The sequence below is a fragment of the Bos javanicus genome, chromosome 10 (assembly GCF_032452875.1).
Source record: "Bos javanicus breed banteng chromosome 10, ARS-OSU_banteng_1.0, whole genome shotgun sequence".
NCBI lineage: Eukaryota > Metazoa > Chordata > Mammalia > Artiodactyla > Bovidae > Bos > Bos javanicus.
Window position 1 is genome coordinate 101,858,745 of NC_083877.1, and position 16,842 is coordinate 101,875,586.

Consider the following 16,842-nt stretch of genomic DNA (forward strand, 5'->3'; position numbering starts at 1 on the left):
CCAGCGGGCGCATCTCCCAGCTCCGACGCTCATGTGTCTTCTCGCGTTAATTTATCCCCACCCTCACCCTGCCTGTGCTGCCCTGGTGGCTCAGACAGTAAAGCATCTGTCTGCCTACAATGCGGGAGACCCGGGTTCAATCCCTGGGTGGGGAAGGGCCCCTGGAGGAGGGCATGGCAATCCACTCTAGTATTCTTGCCTGGAAAATTCCATGGACAGAGGAGCCTGGTGGGCTACAGTCCATGGAGTTGCAAAGAGTCGGACACGACTGAGCAACTTTCACTTTCCCTTTCCCTGAATTAAAACCAATTCAGAACCAGGGAAAACATACATGACATACAATCCATTTGGCTCACCCAGTACACCTGCCATGGCAGACAAGAAGCAACACTGCTAGAAATCTCTGCCACTCTGTTTATAAGGCATAACTTGTTGTTGCTGCTCAGTCCTAAGTCGTGTCTGATTCTTTTGTGACCCCATGGACTGTAGCCCACCAGGCTCCTCTGTCCATGGGATTCTCCAGGCAAGGACACTGAAGTGGGTTGCTGTGCCCTCCTCCAAGGGATCTTCCCGACCCAGGGATCGAACCTGCGTCTCCTGCATTGGCAGACGAGTTCCTTACCCCTGAGCCACCTGGGAAGCCCAAGACATGGTTGAATATTCCTAAATCAACATGGAGCAAATAAACAGCATCCTAACTCAAGCTGCTCTGGCAATTCTGGCGTCGAGGACTCAAGCTGTGGGGGTGGGGTGACGCTTGTCTCCTAGAAAGCTGGGGGAGTCCCAGGCCGCTCCTCTGCATGGGCTGTGCTGCCCGAATGCTCGCCCCTCCTCCCTTCTCTGAGACACAGCCGCGGCCCTCGGTTATTATGGGTTATCCAGGCTAATCGCAATGCCTCTTGGGCAGAGACCACGCGCACCAGCGGTCACAAATAAACTCCCTTCCTTGAGAGCGCTGCTGCATGAGGCTCTGCAATCAAGTGAACGATGCCTGCCTCAGGAATTGGAGTCTGACCTGCCTGTGGTCCCGCTTCCAGCTGGAAAGCCAGCCGGGCATCATCGTCATTGGAAATTACAATTCACCGCTGCCCGCCTGCCTGACGCTGCACCAAGTACTCCACGCACGGTCTCTCGGTTGCACCTCACCGCAGCTCTCGGGTGTTTTGGCCGATAGGGAAGGGCTTCCCAGGGGCACTGGCAAAGAGCTCGCCTGCCAATGCAGGAGGCATAAGAGCCGCGGGTTCGGGAAGATCCCCTGGAGGAGGGCATGACAACCCACTCCAGTGTTCTTGCCTGGAGAATCCCGTGGACAGAGGAGCCTGGCGGGCTACAGACCATGGGGTCACACACAGTCGGTCAAGACTGAAAAGACTTAGCACACACGTGCACACACACACACACACAGATGAAGAAACGGACGCCCCGCTGGGAGGAGGGCTGGCTCCTCATCAGGTCCTCTGGCTCCAGCATCCACTCGGCCCCCCATCCGAGGGCCTGCCGTGGGCAAGGCAATCTGAGGATTTCAGAGCAGCAGCCCTGGCCGTCTGAGGCCAACGCACTCTGACTTCACCTCTGCAAAGCGTCAGTTCAGTTCAGTTCAGTTCAGTCGTGTCCGACTCTTTGTGACCCCATGAACTGCAGTACACCAGGCCTCCCTGTCCATCACCAACTCCCAGAGCTTGCTCAAACTCATGTCCATTTAGTCGGTGATGCCATCCAACCATCTCATCCTTTGTTGTCCCCTTCTCTTCCTGCCTTCAGCAGCAAAGCCTCAGCAGGATGTTTTTTCAGCCTTAACAGGCCTGCTGCTGCCACCCAGAGGGATGAGAAAAACGGAGGTGAGATCCACAGGGGTGTGAGCCAGGTCAGACCACGCCCAGGATACATGGGCCGCGTGAGAGCAGGTGCTGTCTCCCTCCAAGGGGGCCAGAGAGAAAGGGGAGTGAGGAGGGGAGGGGTGAGGAAGGAACGGGAAGGGAAGGAGAGGAGAGAGGAGGGGGCGGGAGAAGCAGCTGTAGAGGATCTGGCAGACGAGGAGAAGTGTGATGATGTCCTTCAGTTGCTCAGTCGACTCTGACTCTTTGCAACCCCTCTTTGCAGCTCACCAGGCTGCCCTGACCTTCTCCAGGAGTCTGCTCAAACTCATGTCCATTGAGTTCATGATGCTATCCAACCATCTCATCCTCCGTCATACCCTTCTCCTCCTGCCTTCAATCTTTCCTAGTATCAGGGTCTCTTCTAATGAGTCAGTTCTTCGCATCAGGTGGCCAAAGTATTGGAATTTCAGCTTCTGCATCAGTCCTTCCAATGAACATTCAGGACTGATCTCCTTTAGATTGGACTGGTTGGATCTCCTTGCAGTCCAAGGGACCTTCAAGAGTCTTCTCCAACACCACAGTTCAAAAACATCAATTCTTTGACGCTCAGCTTTCTTTATAGTCCAACTCTTACATCCATACATGACTACTGGAAAAAAACATAGCCTTGTCTAGACGGACCTTTGTTGGCAAAGTGATGTCTCTGCTTTTTAATATGCCATCTAGGTTTGTCATAGCTTTCCTTCTAATGAGCAAATGTCTTTTAATTTCCTGGCTGCAGTCACTGTCCACAGTGATTTTGGAGCCAAGAAAATAAAATCTGTCACTGTTTCCACTTCTTCCCCTTCTATTTCCCATGAAGTGATGGGACCAGAATCTTAGTTGTTGAATGCTGAGTTTTTAGCCAGCTTTTTCACTCTCCTTTGACCCTCATCAAGACGCTCTTTAGTTCCTCTTCACTTTCTGCCCTTAGGGTGGCATCATCTGCGTATATGAGGTTATTGATATTTCTCGCAGTAGTCTTAATTTCAGTTGGTGATTCATCCAGCCCAGCATTTCGCATGATGTATGTAAGTGTGATGAGAAAGCACCACAGTGCAGGCTGGGAACACCCCAGCCATGCCTCATCCTGGGGTCAAGTGCTTCTTCACAAGCCAGGCTGGACGGTGGATGAGGCCACAGTTTGAGGGTCAGACCGAAGCCCAGCGCACAGCATCTCCCCTGCAGCGGGGCAGAGCCAGGAGGACTGAGGTCAGAGCGCAGAAGCCAAGCATGCGAAACCCAGGCAACGCTGCAGGGCACGGGTGGACGTGGGCGAGGCGACGCCGTGAGGGTCGGTGACCAGGTGAGAGCACGTGGTGAAGAGGGGAGACGCGAGGCAGCAGGAGGGGCCCAGGGACTGGCCCCAGGGCCAGGGTCTTTCTGAGAGAGCCCCGAGGTCACCGGCTTGGCAATGAAGAAGCTGAATATATTTAAGCATATTTCTAAAGTAAAAGATACGCTTTATCAATTGTGTGTCTCTTATTGCTAAACTCATCTATGATGCATCTTCCTATCCTTGAAAATGAGTCAATCTCTGTCCATTATATTCTCCCAGATACATATTTTTCAAATGTAGAAACACAAAAAGGAATGAGACAGCGAGGCAGCAAGACACACCGCAGGAGGGAAGCCCCCGGAGCCTGGTCCGTCTGTCCCCACGTGCCCTGCAGACAAGACACACCGCAGCAAGACACACCGCAGTAAGACACACCGCAGGAGGGAAAGCCCCCGCAGCCTGGTCCGTCTGTCCCCACGTGCCCTGCAGACTCCAGCGGGACGGCCACCGTCAGATGCCCCCCAGTGTGGCCCCCAGGCTCTGGGTGACCCACCATGTACACAGCCGATGGCACTGGGCACGTCCAGGACCTCCTGCTGCTCTCTCTCTTTCCCCTCTGCCTCCACCCGCCCCAGTCAGCTCTCGTCACTGCTCCCAGCCCCCGCCTTGAGGAGCCGGTGAGGCCTCCCCAGCCGCCGGCTCAGGGCATCACTGCTCTTTAAAGCCCAGTGAGACAAGCAAAGAGGGAAGGGGGCTTCAAGATGGAGCAGCCCCCCAACTTTAACTATGGGACTTTGACTATGCCAATGGGAATCGCCTTGAACTGGCGTGAAATGAAATGAGACTTGAACCAGGGAGCAGTTCCAGCACATGACCCGTCACCTTCGGCAGACTTCTCATCATTATTTTTCTGTTGAGTGCTGGGGGCATCCAGAGATTCCGGACAAGAGGTCTGAGCCCAATGGCCCTTCTTCTTCCTGCTCGATGCGCAGGCTTCAAATGGGAAAATAAGCTGGCCAGCCCACCCTCATCAGTCTCATACAAAGCATTTCCAACAGACACTGCTGGTTGGGGTTTCTGAAAGCCCCCGCCCCAATTCATTCCAGCCTCTGGGCTTGTCCATCAATCACACATACTCTCAGTTACAGGGAGGGAAAGCCAGGTTGGAGTATCCTCTGTGATGACCACGATTTATTGCGAAAAGGAAGAAAAAAGATCACTAGGAAAATACTTCCGTGTTCCGTCCCTTCTCCCTCTATTTATAACAGCCAGGGAACTAGAACTCAGAACTCAGCCTGGGGCCCAGCACCGTCACTCAGACGATCTCAGTCAGAGACAGATGAGGTCAAACTCGAAAGCGTCTCTAAGCCAAAGCCGCCAAGCCATTCCAAACCTTGACGCGTTTACCGCAGCCTTTTGTGGGACCTGCCAATCCGAACCTTTGGAGCAAAGCGGGCCTTCTCCACAAACAGTTTAACAGGATTTGGAAAATAAGCATTTACTCCCCAGGGAAAGGGAAACGGAAGCATGTGGCTCTGGGCCCCTGAGCAGAGATGAAATCTGGCTTCCGTGAGCTACGCCCCAAGGTTTGAAGCTCTTGAAAATGAAGAGGGAGCAGCTGAACATTGCCGTATCCCTTCTGTAGCTGGGAGCTCTGTGGGACCGTTCCTAGAGGGAGGGGGCCCCCTGCGCACGGCCTCGGAGGAGCTACGGGGGAGTCAGACACCTACTGTCGGTCTCCACGGACACCTATCCTGAAGCACAAGGTCAAAACAAGGACAGCTGAGGAGGTCTGAACAGCATCATCGCTGTTGTCTCATAAGGGCAACACAGGAAGGACAGCGAACGTCAAATTCACCACTCTTAAACCTCCAAAAACCCCTTTCAGAGGCAGCTCAGGGAGGAGCTGAACTGGCATGGCCTTCCAGGCACACACACATTCATAAAAACCATCTGAGACCTGGCAATCCAGTTCTCTAAAGGGACCAGCCATTCAAAGAGAGGCGAGCCTGTGGGCCAGGGCTGCCCACTCACTAACGCGTCCCGCAGCAAAGCAGGGAGGCCCAGGAGGACCGTCCCACGGGGGCAGCAGGGCACGGGGCTGGGCCCCACCTTCCCTGGCCCCAGGGCTCTGGATGGAGACTCGGTTCACATGCCCTTCTCCCTCCTTCAAATCTCCTTCGAAGGTTGGACAGGCCAGGTGGAGAAGAGACAAAAGAGCCCACGTTCACTCTTCCTTCTAGAAATTCCAGTTGTGGTGTGTATTCAAACTGCTTTAGGATAACAACTAAACTGAACACACATGATGGGGCTTTCTGCTTTCCTTCGTTAGGAACTTGATTTAAAAAGAGAAGACGGCTTACCCATTTTTGAAATAGAGGACATGGGCTCTCTGCAGTCCCGTTTCTAGGAAAAAACCTAGTTCTTGATCGTGGGGAGCAGGGCCAGGCTTAGGACTTCTGTTCTGAATATTAGAAAGTATTACCTGGAAGGGGAGAAAATCAGAAAACTAATCAGATCCACATGCAAGCCTACTTCCTTCAAACCCTATCTGCAAATGCACAGCTGGACTTGAAAAATGGACTTCTGTTCACAAGCGTCAGTGCGCGGCGCTGGGTGGGGAGGAGAAAAGCGCAGAGGGCTTCTGCGCGACAGGGGGCGACTGCTGCCCCAGGCGCGCGCGTTCCTCCTGCCAGGAGGCCTGCACGCTGATGGGCATTGATGGGCACACGGTGCCAGCCGAACCCCCAAGGCTCCGGCTCTGCAAGGCTGAGATGCTGACAGAGAGGCTTGGCGGCAAAGAAGCAGGTCCAGCAACAGGCGGAAACGGCCGTCCCCACCAAGGGCTGAGGTCACGGACGCAGCCTGCAGCTTCAGCCCTGCAGACTCTGGTGAGCTTCAGAAAGAGCAGATGGACCTGTGACTGGCCCTGGCCCGAGAACTAGCCAGACAGCAACTCCGCCAGGCCCCAGGGCTGCAGCGGCAGTCACCTGCTCTCAAGGACAGAGAGCTTAAGAAAAACGACCTCGGCTCCCTCTCTCCCCAAACCAGACTGCCTGTCAACAGATAAGGAGGTTTTAAAGGCTGGCGTGTTTAGCCCTGCCAGAAAGACTGCCAACTAATCAAAGGAAAGACCTGCGAGTGGAGTGGGACATAGTGAAGTGTAAACACGTATCTACTGTTACAGAGGTTACTCTCTTTAAACTCGCGAGTCAAATAAAGCGTTTATCAACCAGAAGCTACTTGTGGCCCATTTAGAAACCACACAGATGCTCTCCAAACACGCTGCCAACATCGACCGCAAGCCAGCAGCTCTCCAAAAACCCAGCTCTTAGCCAAACCCCCGATGTTCTCGAGGTCTTGAAATGACCCTTCCAGGGGCATTAAAGCAACTGCTGGGTCTCTACCTTGTGAGCTCTGGGGTTGCCGGGGGGAGAAGTAGAAGACACATACAGTGAACCGTATGTTGTAGAATGACATCCAAGTGGGCAACCCTCGCATTTGAACTACATCCCAGCATCTTATCAGAAGTGCCTGGCTCCCTCCTGACTTAGCGCTTGGCTCTGCAAGTGCTAAGAGGTAGGTGTTCCTCCCACCTCCGGGCACCGTCATTTTCGGCCCAGCCACCCTCTAAGCGGCGGAGATGCAGAGTGCCCCTCTGAGCCCCGTCCTCTCCTCTCAGGTTCCCGGATGACCTCATCTGCTCCTCAGAAGCCACCTCCCTGCTGCCACCCGCCCACTTGGTCGTCTCTAGTCCAGACTTTTCCCAGACTCATGTCTAACCACCTCCTTGATATTTCCACGTGGAAGTCCAACGTTGAAACTTTTAAAAAAATTATCATTTGTTTTTGAGAATAGTTTTCAATTTTTAAAAGCTCCATGATTATTTTAAAGCAAAAACAATGCAGTACCATACAAAAAAAAGAAAAAGCATGATCAATTCTATCACACAGCAACAACCAGTGAGCGCTGATGGAGCAATAACCCATATCAACTCTATCACACAGCAACAACCAGTGAGCGCTGATGGGACAATAACCCATATCAACTCTATCACACAGCAACAACCAGTGAGCGCTGATGGGACAATAACCCATATCAACTCTATCACACAGCAACAACCAGTGAGCGCTGATGGAGCAATAACCCATATCAACTCTATCACACAGCAACAACCAGTGAGCGCTGATGGAGCAATAACCCATATCAACTCTATCACACAGCAACAACCAGTGAGCGCTGATGGAGCAATAACCCATATCAATTCTATCACACAGCAACAACCAGTGAGCGCTGATGGAGCAATAACCCATACCAATTCTATCACACAGCAGCAACCAGTGAGCGCTGATGGAGCAATAACCCATATCAATTCTATCACACAGCAACAACCAGTGAGCGCTGATGGAGCAATAACCCATATCAATTCTATCACACAGCAACAACCAGTGAGCGCTGATGGAGCAATAACCCATATCAATTCTATCACACAGCAACAACCAGTGAGCGCTGATGGAGCAATAACCCATATCAACTCTATCACACAGCAACAACCAGTGAGCGCTGATGGAGCAATAACCCATATCAATTCTATCACACAGCAACAACCAGTGAGCGCTGATGGAGCAATAACCCATATCAACTCTATCACACAGCAACAACCAGTGAGCGCTGATGGGACAATAACCCATATCTCTGCCCACGTAAGTACCAAGACGAGAGAAAGATAAAAATCATTTTACAAACACTGAGACTGTGGTATGCGCTGGTTTTAAATTTAAACCATTACATTTCATTTTAATTAAATTTAACAGGCGAAACAAAAGTGTAACCCAAGTAAGCACTCAATTTCAGAAAAATGTGTTTTTTAACACAAAGTTCACAGTCTCTCTAAAATTAAAAATACACCTGATGTTTATCATATGTACACGTGTGTAATACGCACCTGCATGCATGTGTTATGTGTGTATACAGACAGAACGACAGAGACAGAGAGACAAAGAAGAGCCAGAGAAGAGAGACAGAGATTCGGTCCTTTCTTTGTTTAAATGTTCACTCCTTTGGTTGTGCTGGGTCTTAGCTGCGGCACCCAGAATCTTCGATCTTCTCTGCGGCATGTAGAATGTTTGGCTGTGGCCTGTGGGATCTAGTTCCCCTAGGGTTCGAGCCCAGGCCCCTGCATCGAGAGCACGGAGAGTTAGCCGCTGCACCACCAGGGAAGGCCCATTTTGTTGTTGCTGCTGTCCAGTCAGTAAATCATGTCAAACTCTTTGTGACCCCACGGACGGCAGCTGCCAGGCTCCTCTCTCCTCCACTGTCTCCAGGAGTGCTCAAACTCACGTCCACTGAGTCGGTGACACTATCCAATCCTCTCACCTTCCTCCGCCGCCCCCTTCTTTGGCCATCAATCTTTCCCAGCTTCGGGGTCTTTTCCCATGAGTCAGCTCTTTGCCTCAGGTGCACGGCTCATTCTTTTATCCACTATTTCAGCTCCATACAGGATCTGCTGACCCACGCCAGCAATAAGGAAACTGGCGTATCCACGTACCTTCTCCAGTGTCTTCTCCTCAGCCTCCTGTTTTGTTATAGCACTATGCTATATTGTCAAAATTCCCAACAACTATGTCCAACCCCATAATTGTTTTTCATCAGTTCTATATTAAAATGCGTCCTAGGGGTCAGATACAGGTAGGGATTAAGAGGTACAAACCAGTGTGTATAAAGTAAATAAGCTTCAAGGAAATATAGTACAGCACAGGGAATATAGCCAACCTTTTATACTATTTATAATCCTATAATTCTCGATACTGCAAATGGGATTACAGTAACTATAATGCGACATAACCTTGAAGAATTGTGAATCACTACACTGCACACCTACATTTATATAGTATTGTACCTCACCTATACCTCAATCAGTCATCAACAAAATGCATTCATTGTTTCTTTAATCCTCTATTTTAAATCAATTCCTGCTGGGTGGAATACTGCCATAAAGGGTGCTCCAAGTCCTAAATTCTTCCGTGTTCAAGAATGTCTCCCTCTCGTCTCTGTCTCTCTAAACCTGACTACAACAATCTTGGATTTCGCACTTCCTCTCCCTCAGAACTTGGTAGACGATACTCCCATCACCAACTCTGAACGCCGCTGTGGACAGCCTGGAAGCCAGCCTTGCTGTCTCCCTGTAGACAGCCTGCAAAGAGAACCCTCTTCCCCCTGAAGCCTAGAGACTCTGCCAGAAGCTGTCGTGCCAGCCACCGTTCTAAGCCCGTTGTTCTTGGAACACAGCATGAACGCTCTGTCTACGACTTCAGATCTGCAGGTCGAGTGAGGCCCTGGAGTCGGGCTGCCACTCTGAGCTCAAAGCCCTGCTCCACCACTGTGGCCAAGTCACGGACTCTCTAGCTTCGGTTTTCTCGTTGGAAAAATGGAGATGGCGACACAATTTTTCACTCAGTGTAGTCCTATGGACAAAACAGAGTAATAAATGGATAGAACACTTGGCACAGAATAGAGCAAGTGCTTGATGAAGTCTTACTTCTTTGAGCTCAAGAATTTCTCTTTGATTACAAAATTGTATTCTTTTACTGTTTTATTGTTTTTTTCCATGTTATTTTTCAGGAATACTAATTGTATGCACTGTCTCAGCTACTGTAGCTTTGCAGAAAGTTTAGAGACTGGGAAGTACGAGTCCCTCAACTTTGTTCTTTTTCAAGAGTGTTTTGGTCTTTTGGCCCCTTCCATTTCCATATTAATTTATGAATCAGCTTATCAATTCCTGCAAAAAAAAAAGCAACTGAGATTTTGATGGGGATTCAGTTAAATTTGTAGATAAATTTGGACAGTACTGTTATTGTAACAAATTGTCTTTTGTTCCATGAACATAGGCTGCTTTTCCATTTATTTAGGTTTTTTTTTTCATTTCTTTCAACAGTAATTTCTAGTTTTCAGAGTATAATGTTTGAACTTCTTTTTATTATTTTAATTTTTTTGATGCTATTATAACTGGAATTGTAATTTTAATTTCATTTTCAGATTGCTCATTGTTAGTGGATACAGATAAAAGTGGTTTTTGTATACTGACTGTATCCTCTAAACTTGTTGAAATCATTTGTTAGTTATAGTTCTGTGTGTGTAAACTCTTCAGGATTTTCTATAAACAAGAACATGTTATCTGCAAATAAAGATAGTTTGACTTCTCCCTTTTCAATCTGGATGCCTTTTATTTCTTTTTCCTGTCTCACTGCACTGGCTAGAACCTCTAGTCAACAGAAGTAGTAAGAGCAGATTTCCTTGTCTTCTTCCTGATCTTGGGAGGAAAGCATCCACCCTTTCACCATTATATATGGTTAGATGCTTCATGGGTGCCTTCTATCAGACTGAAGATAATAACTTCTACGCCTAGTTTGTTGACTTTTTAATCATACAATGTGCTGTATTTTGCCAAATGCTTTCCCTGCATCTACTGTACTGAGATTATCATTATCATGCAGTTTTTTCCTTTATTATATAGATACATTGTATTACATAATTGATTCCCATATGTTAAATCAACCCTGCATTTCTGAAATGAATCTTTCTTGTGGTATATTACTTTTTCTAGAAGCTGCTAGATTCAGTTTGCTAGTATTTTGCTGAGGACATTTGCATCTATTCATGAGACTTGTTTACTCACTCAGTCTTGTCTGACTCTTTGTGACCCCATGCATTGCAGCCCACCGGGCTCCTCTGTCCGTGGGATTTCCCAGGTAAGAATACTGGAGGGGTTGCTACTTCCTCCTCCAGGGGATCCTCCCCACCCAGGGATCGAGCCTGCATGTCCTACCTTGCAGGGGGGTTCTTTACCGCTGAGCCCTAACCTGAGAAGCAATCAGCGCTCCCACAACCTAGTCAGGGAGTGTTTTGCTGCTACCCTAGTTTTTGAAAGCTTTTATAATACTGGCATCATTTCTCCCTTAAATTGAATCTCTCTTCATTGAGTTCACCATGGAAGACAACTTGACCTGTCGTTTTCTTTATGGGAAGGTTTTTAACAATAAATTCAATTTGTTCCATTCATAATGCAGCCTCCCTGCTTCCCCCCTCAAAGCCCCTAGTCAGCTAGGCAAGGCGAAGGCTGGCTCTTGTCCACTACTGCTCTTGGAACTCCCCGCGGCTCTGCAGCCTGGACCCGGCTCACCTAAGGGGAGCGGGCCGTCTGTCCCTTCTTGAGTGAGTTGTGGTACTTTGTGTCTCTCGGAGAACTTGCCTATTTTCTATAAATGATCGAGTTTATTGGTGTTGAAGTTGGTCATAATTTTCCCTTACATCCTTTTAATATCTATAGACCTACAGAGCCTCTTTTGTTATCTGGGTATTGATAATTTGTATACTCTCTCTTTTCTGGTTCATATTATTAATGGTTTACATAAATTTTATTGGTCTTTACTAACCCATTTGTGGTTTTACTAGTTTACCGTTTACCTACTTTCTAGTTCCCTAGTTTCTGTTTTAATCTTTCCTATTCCCTTCCTTCTGCTTATTTTGGTTTTAATTATCTTATTTTTCTAGTTTCTTGAGCCAGAAATGTAGATCATTGATTTGAAATTTTCCTTCTTTCTACTATAAGAATTTAATGTTACAAATTCTTCTATACATTTTGTTTTATATATATCGTGAAGTTCTATTATTAGGTATACATACTTTTAGGATTATAATGTGTTATCGATGAACTGACTCCTTTTATTATATAAGTCCTTTTATCTGCTGTAATAGTTCTTGTTCCTAATTCTACCTTATAATATAATACAGCCAGTCTAGTTTTGCTTTGATTATTGTTTGCATAGCGTGTAATTTTACTTTTTGTCTACCTATGTATTAACATTTCAATAGTTTCTTGCAGATAGCATATAGTTAGGTCTGACTTTTTGTCCAGTCTGAAAATCTGCCTTTTAATTGGAGTGCTTAGACAATTTACATTTAATATAATCATTGATGTGACTGGAATCATCTTGCTACTGCTGCTGCTGCTGCTAAGTCACTTCAGTCGTGTCCGACTCTGTGCGACCCCATAGACGGCAGCCCATGAGGCCCTGCGGTCCCTGGGATTCTCCAGACAAGAGCACTGGAGTGGATGTCTGACCCTAAGTGAAGTCACTCAGTCGTGTCCGACTCTTAGCGACCCCATGGACTGCAGCCCACCAGGCCCCGCTGTCCCTGGGATTCTCCAGGCGAGAGCACTGGAGTGGGCTGCCGTTTCCTCCTCCAATAATCATCTTGCTCTTGATTGTCTCCTATGTTCTTCTTTTCTCTTTTCTCTCTCTCTCTTTTTTTTTCTTTCTTTTTTTTGGATTGATGATTCCATTTCATTTTCACTATCAGCTGGTTAATCACGTCTTTTTTTCCTTATTTTTTAGTGGCTGCCCTAGGTTTTACAATATAGCTTTTCACAGCCTTTATCTAAATTATATTACACCAACTCATATATAGGATAAATGCTTTGGGCTTCCCTTGTGGCTCAGCTGGTAAAGAATCCGCCTGCAATGCAGGAGACCTGGGTTCAATTCCTGGGTTGAGAAGATCTCCTGGAGAAGGGAAAGGCTACCCACTCCAGTGTTCTGGCCTGGATATTCTGTTTCCTCCCCTATGCCTTTTGCTATTATGGCCACAAATTTTACTTCTATGTTATAAATCCCACAAAACATCATTAATATTTTTAGTTTAGGCAGTCAATTATCTTTTAAAGGAATTCAGACGGTAAAGCGTCTGCCTGCAATGCAGGAGACCCGGGTTCAATTCCTGGGTTGGGAAGATCCCTTGGACAAGGAAATGGCAATCCACTCCAGCACTCTTGCCTGGAAAACCCCATGAACGGAGGAGCCTGATGGGCTACAGTCCACGGGGTTGAGAAGAGTCGGACACGACTGAGCGACTGCACTTTCACCCTCAGTGTAACCATTCGGTGCTCTTCGTTTCGCTGCTCGGATCTGTACACTTCCTTGCTTGAAGAATCTCTCCCACATTTCTTGTCACACAGGTGTGCTCGCTATGCACCCTGTCAATTTTTGTTGGTTCTAAAAAAGTATCTTGTCTTTCCAGTGTCTTCTAATTTGCATATTATCTTCTGGGAATATCTTATATCGCTTATCTTTATTCTTCTGAATTTAAAGTTTCTCTTTCTCTGGCTGCCTTCAAGGCTTTCGTCTTTGATTTACAACAGTTTGACTATGATGTGACTACGTACGTGCTTGTATTTATGCTGCTTGGGGTTCTCTGAGACTCTGGGATCTGAGATTCTTTGCTACGCTTCAGTAATTCTGAAACTTCTTAACCGTTTTCTCTCCCAGTGTTTTTTCTGTCCCAGTTTCTCTCCCTTCTCCTCTTGGGGCAGCAAACACATATATTTTCCCACAGCGCCTGGATGCTCCGCTCTGTTTTTTCCCCACCCTTCTTTTTTTCTTTTTGTGTTTCATTTGAATAATCTCTATTAACCTATCTTCAAATGAAAGTTTTTTCCTTGGCTGTGTCCAATCTTCTAATAAGCTATCAAACAAGTTCTTTGTCTCTTATGTCATGTTTTGTTATTTCTAGCATTTCAGTTATTTTTTTTTATAGTTTCCTTCTCCTTCCTGAAATTCCCATCTGTTCCTGCGTGTTACATATCTTTTCCACAATACTCTAGCATATAACTCAAGGATATTTTTAAGTTCCTGTCTGATAGTACCTGGGTCCTTTCTGGTTTGGGTTCTATTTATTACCCTTCACAGTGGTTTGTTTTATTCCTGGTGGTGTGTATGTGTATAACGATCTTATAATTTTCATTTAATGTTAATAATTGTGTACAGAGAAATAAAGTGAGGGAAATAATATTCACACTTGAAAATGGGTACTCCTTTTCTTTTATCAGGCCCGAAGTGTGGGGGCGTCGAGTCAACCTAGTCAGCAGGTGGGCTGGAGTTGGGTTTCGTCGTTTCTATAGTTACTTCCACTGCACCACAGGCCCCAGATTCCTGCGGCTCAGGGACGCTAACTTGTGCTTCCCTTGGGGCTGGGATGCCGGGGGGCTTCCTCGGGGCTTCTGTCGCACCCTCAGTGCTGATGAGCAGGCTCTGTCTGCTCGTGCTCGGAGCGGGCTTCTCCCCGCACTCACGCCCCTCCCCGGTGGTGCTGTGCTTGTTGTGTGACTGCGGTGGGAGGGGCAAGCTTGGCTCTCCTGGCCCAGTTAGGAAGGGTCCGTCCACCAGAACCTCAGGAACGGGGCTCTCCTGGCCCAGTTAGGAAGGGTCCGTCCACCAGAACCTCAGGAACGGGGCTCTCCTGGCCCAGTTAGGAAGGGTCCGTCCACCAGAACCTCAGGAACGGGGCTCTCCTGGCCCAGTTAGGAAGGGTCCGTCCACCAGAACCTCAGGAATGGGGCTCTCCACAAGGGCCCCCTTCTAGCATCTCTCCTAGCCCCTAGAATGCCCTCCTGGGAGAGAAGCCACCTAACTTCCACCACCAGACACTGTCTGAGCATGATTACTTTCCTGGAGCCCAGGTTCAGCACAAACTGAGGCCTCTGTCATCACCCCCATCGCACAGAGTTGGCCCTGCTCTCCCCACGGGTTCCACACCTATAGACACCGGGGGATGACTGCAGTGCTCCATCTTATATAAGAGGCTTGGCCGTCAGCAGATGCTGAATCCACAGGGGGCCCTGGAGGCAAGGCCCACACACTGAGGCGCTGACTGCACGGTCGTCCGGTCAACCATCCAAATCAGACACCACGGACTGAGCCCTGACACCCTGGCGCTCGCTCACACCTGATCTATTACTATTTCCCTCCTAATCATTTCTCAAATGTGTGCATACATCCATTTCTACAATTACAACCATCATCACTCCCTATTAGATTTCTAATAGCCTCCTAAACAGAGTCTCCACATCCTCTCTAGCTCCTTAACGTCCTCTCCACCCTCCACAAGCAGCTGGATAATTTTTATAACAACCTGGATCATGTGACTCTCGGGCGCTTTCTCATCTCATCTCCGCTCGATGGTCACTTCTCAGAAGGGCCTGCCCAGCCCGCTGCCATGAAGCAGATCTGTCTCTATTACTCACTCTCACAACGTCCTGTTCTATTCCTCCGTTGCATTTGTCAATGCATTTTTTACTTGATTATGGGCTTCTCCCTCCTCGGAGCTGCAGCTTCTGTAAAGTCAGGGGCCACGTCTACCCCATTTACTAACACATTCAGCGCGCACCTCAGTGTCTGATGCAGGGTAAGCGTTCACTGCTGCCGCTGCTGCTAAGGCGCTTCAGTCGTGTCCGACTCTGTGCGACCCCATAAACGGCAGCCCACCAGGCTCCCCCGTCCCTGGGATTCTCCAGGCAAGAACACTGGAGTGGGTTGCCATTTCCTTCTCCAATGCATGAAAGTGAAAAGTGAAAGTGAAGGTGCTCAGTCGTGTCCGACTCTTAGCGACCCCATGGACCGTGGCTCCTCCGTCCATGGGATTTTCCAGGCAAGTATTGGAGTGGGGTGCCATGGCCTTCTAAGCATTCACTACACATAGTAAATATAGTAAATGAATAAAATACATAGTAAATGAATGAGTAAACGTGCAGGGACAATAAGAAATGCAGGGGGAAACGTAATGAGAAAATAACCTATTATGCATTAGGCACTCTGCAGGCACACAGGCTCTCTCATTAATTCCCCCACAAAAACCCACTGAAACGCACATTATTACTTCTTTTTTACTGAAGAGGAAACTGAGACTTTGCTCCACTGAGCAAATTGCCCAAATCACATCGCTATCAAGTGTTAGGGCTGGTGTTGAAACTCAGGTCCACCCGACTCTGCAGTCCAGCTCCTCCCCCTTTGTTCTTTTAATCTCTGTTTGCTTGCAGAACAAAGTCCAAAAGACCAGAGGTCAGAACTGCCGGATGAGGCAGGACAAGAAAAACGCCAGCGGGAGACAGAGGGAATCGCTCAGCTCTGAGTTTGCCCTGAAGTCTAAGCATCTCGGGCTTAATCCCTTCCTCACAAAGAGCCTCTAACACGTGGGTCTGGGCAGGAGCAGTGTCTGGCAGTATCGAAGCCACCACTTGTTCTGTGGATAAACACTTGCCTGCGAGAGGACTGTCATCAAGTACCTTAACAAGTACAGCCTGCTTTGGCAGAAGCACACAGCCAATGCCTGAGGAAGCAAACGGCCAGGGGCCAACGATTTTAGGTCAAAAGGCCCAGGTTCGTCTGGTTCTGACAGTCCTCACCACGTGTGGACTTAGGACAAATCCTTTGATCTCTCAGATGTTCATTGTTTTCATCTGAATAAAGGGGATAATAATACATACTTAGGTTGCTGTGAACTGCAAACGGAAAACTTAGTGAGCACATAAACATTATAATCCTTATTGGAGATCTAATAAAGTATCGCCTTTCAGCAGGAACAAAATAAGGATACCCTCCACCACCTGTACATTGCCACAGTTTTAGGAAAGCCTGGAGACAGCACATGAAAGAGAGAGAAGGTGGAAAATCCAGAATGGAAGAAAGACTGAGAACAAAAATCTTTCCTCGGCCTTTTGTTCATATTCTTAGAAAAATGAAAAGAGTCAACCCTGTTTTTATAGAAGAGTCCAATATTGTGGCTAATAGTCCTGTATGGCTATGTCTGCCAGCCTTCAAGGTTCGGCTCAGGGGTCATCTCTTCCAGGAGCCATCTCTGAACTTCCACACTGGT

General features: G+C 48.1%; 1 protein-coding gene across 7 annotated transcripts in view; it reads right to left on the minus strand.

Moving 5' to 3' along the window:
• Window positions 1-16,842, minus strand: part of TTC7B (tetratricopeptide repeat domain 7B) — a 277,951-nt gene that overhangs the window by 168,231 nt on the left and 92,878 nt on the right. For all 7 annotated transcript variants that reach the window (XM_061429699.1, XM_061429701.1, XM_061429698.1 and 4 more), the window contains one exon: window positions 5,499-5,620. In XM_061429699.1, coding sequence (XP_061285683.1) covers window positions 5,499-5,620 — 122 coding nt within the window. The remainder of the gene's footprint in view (window positions 1-5,498; window positions 5,621-16,842) is intronic.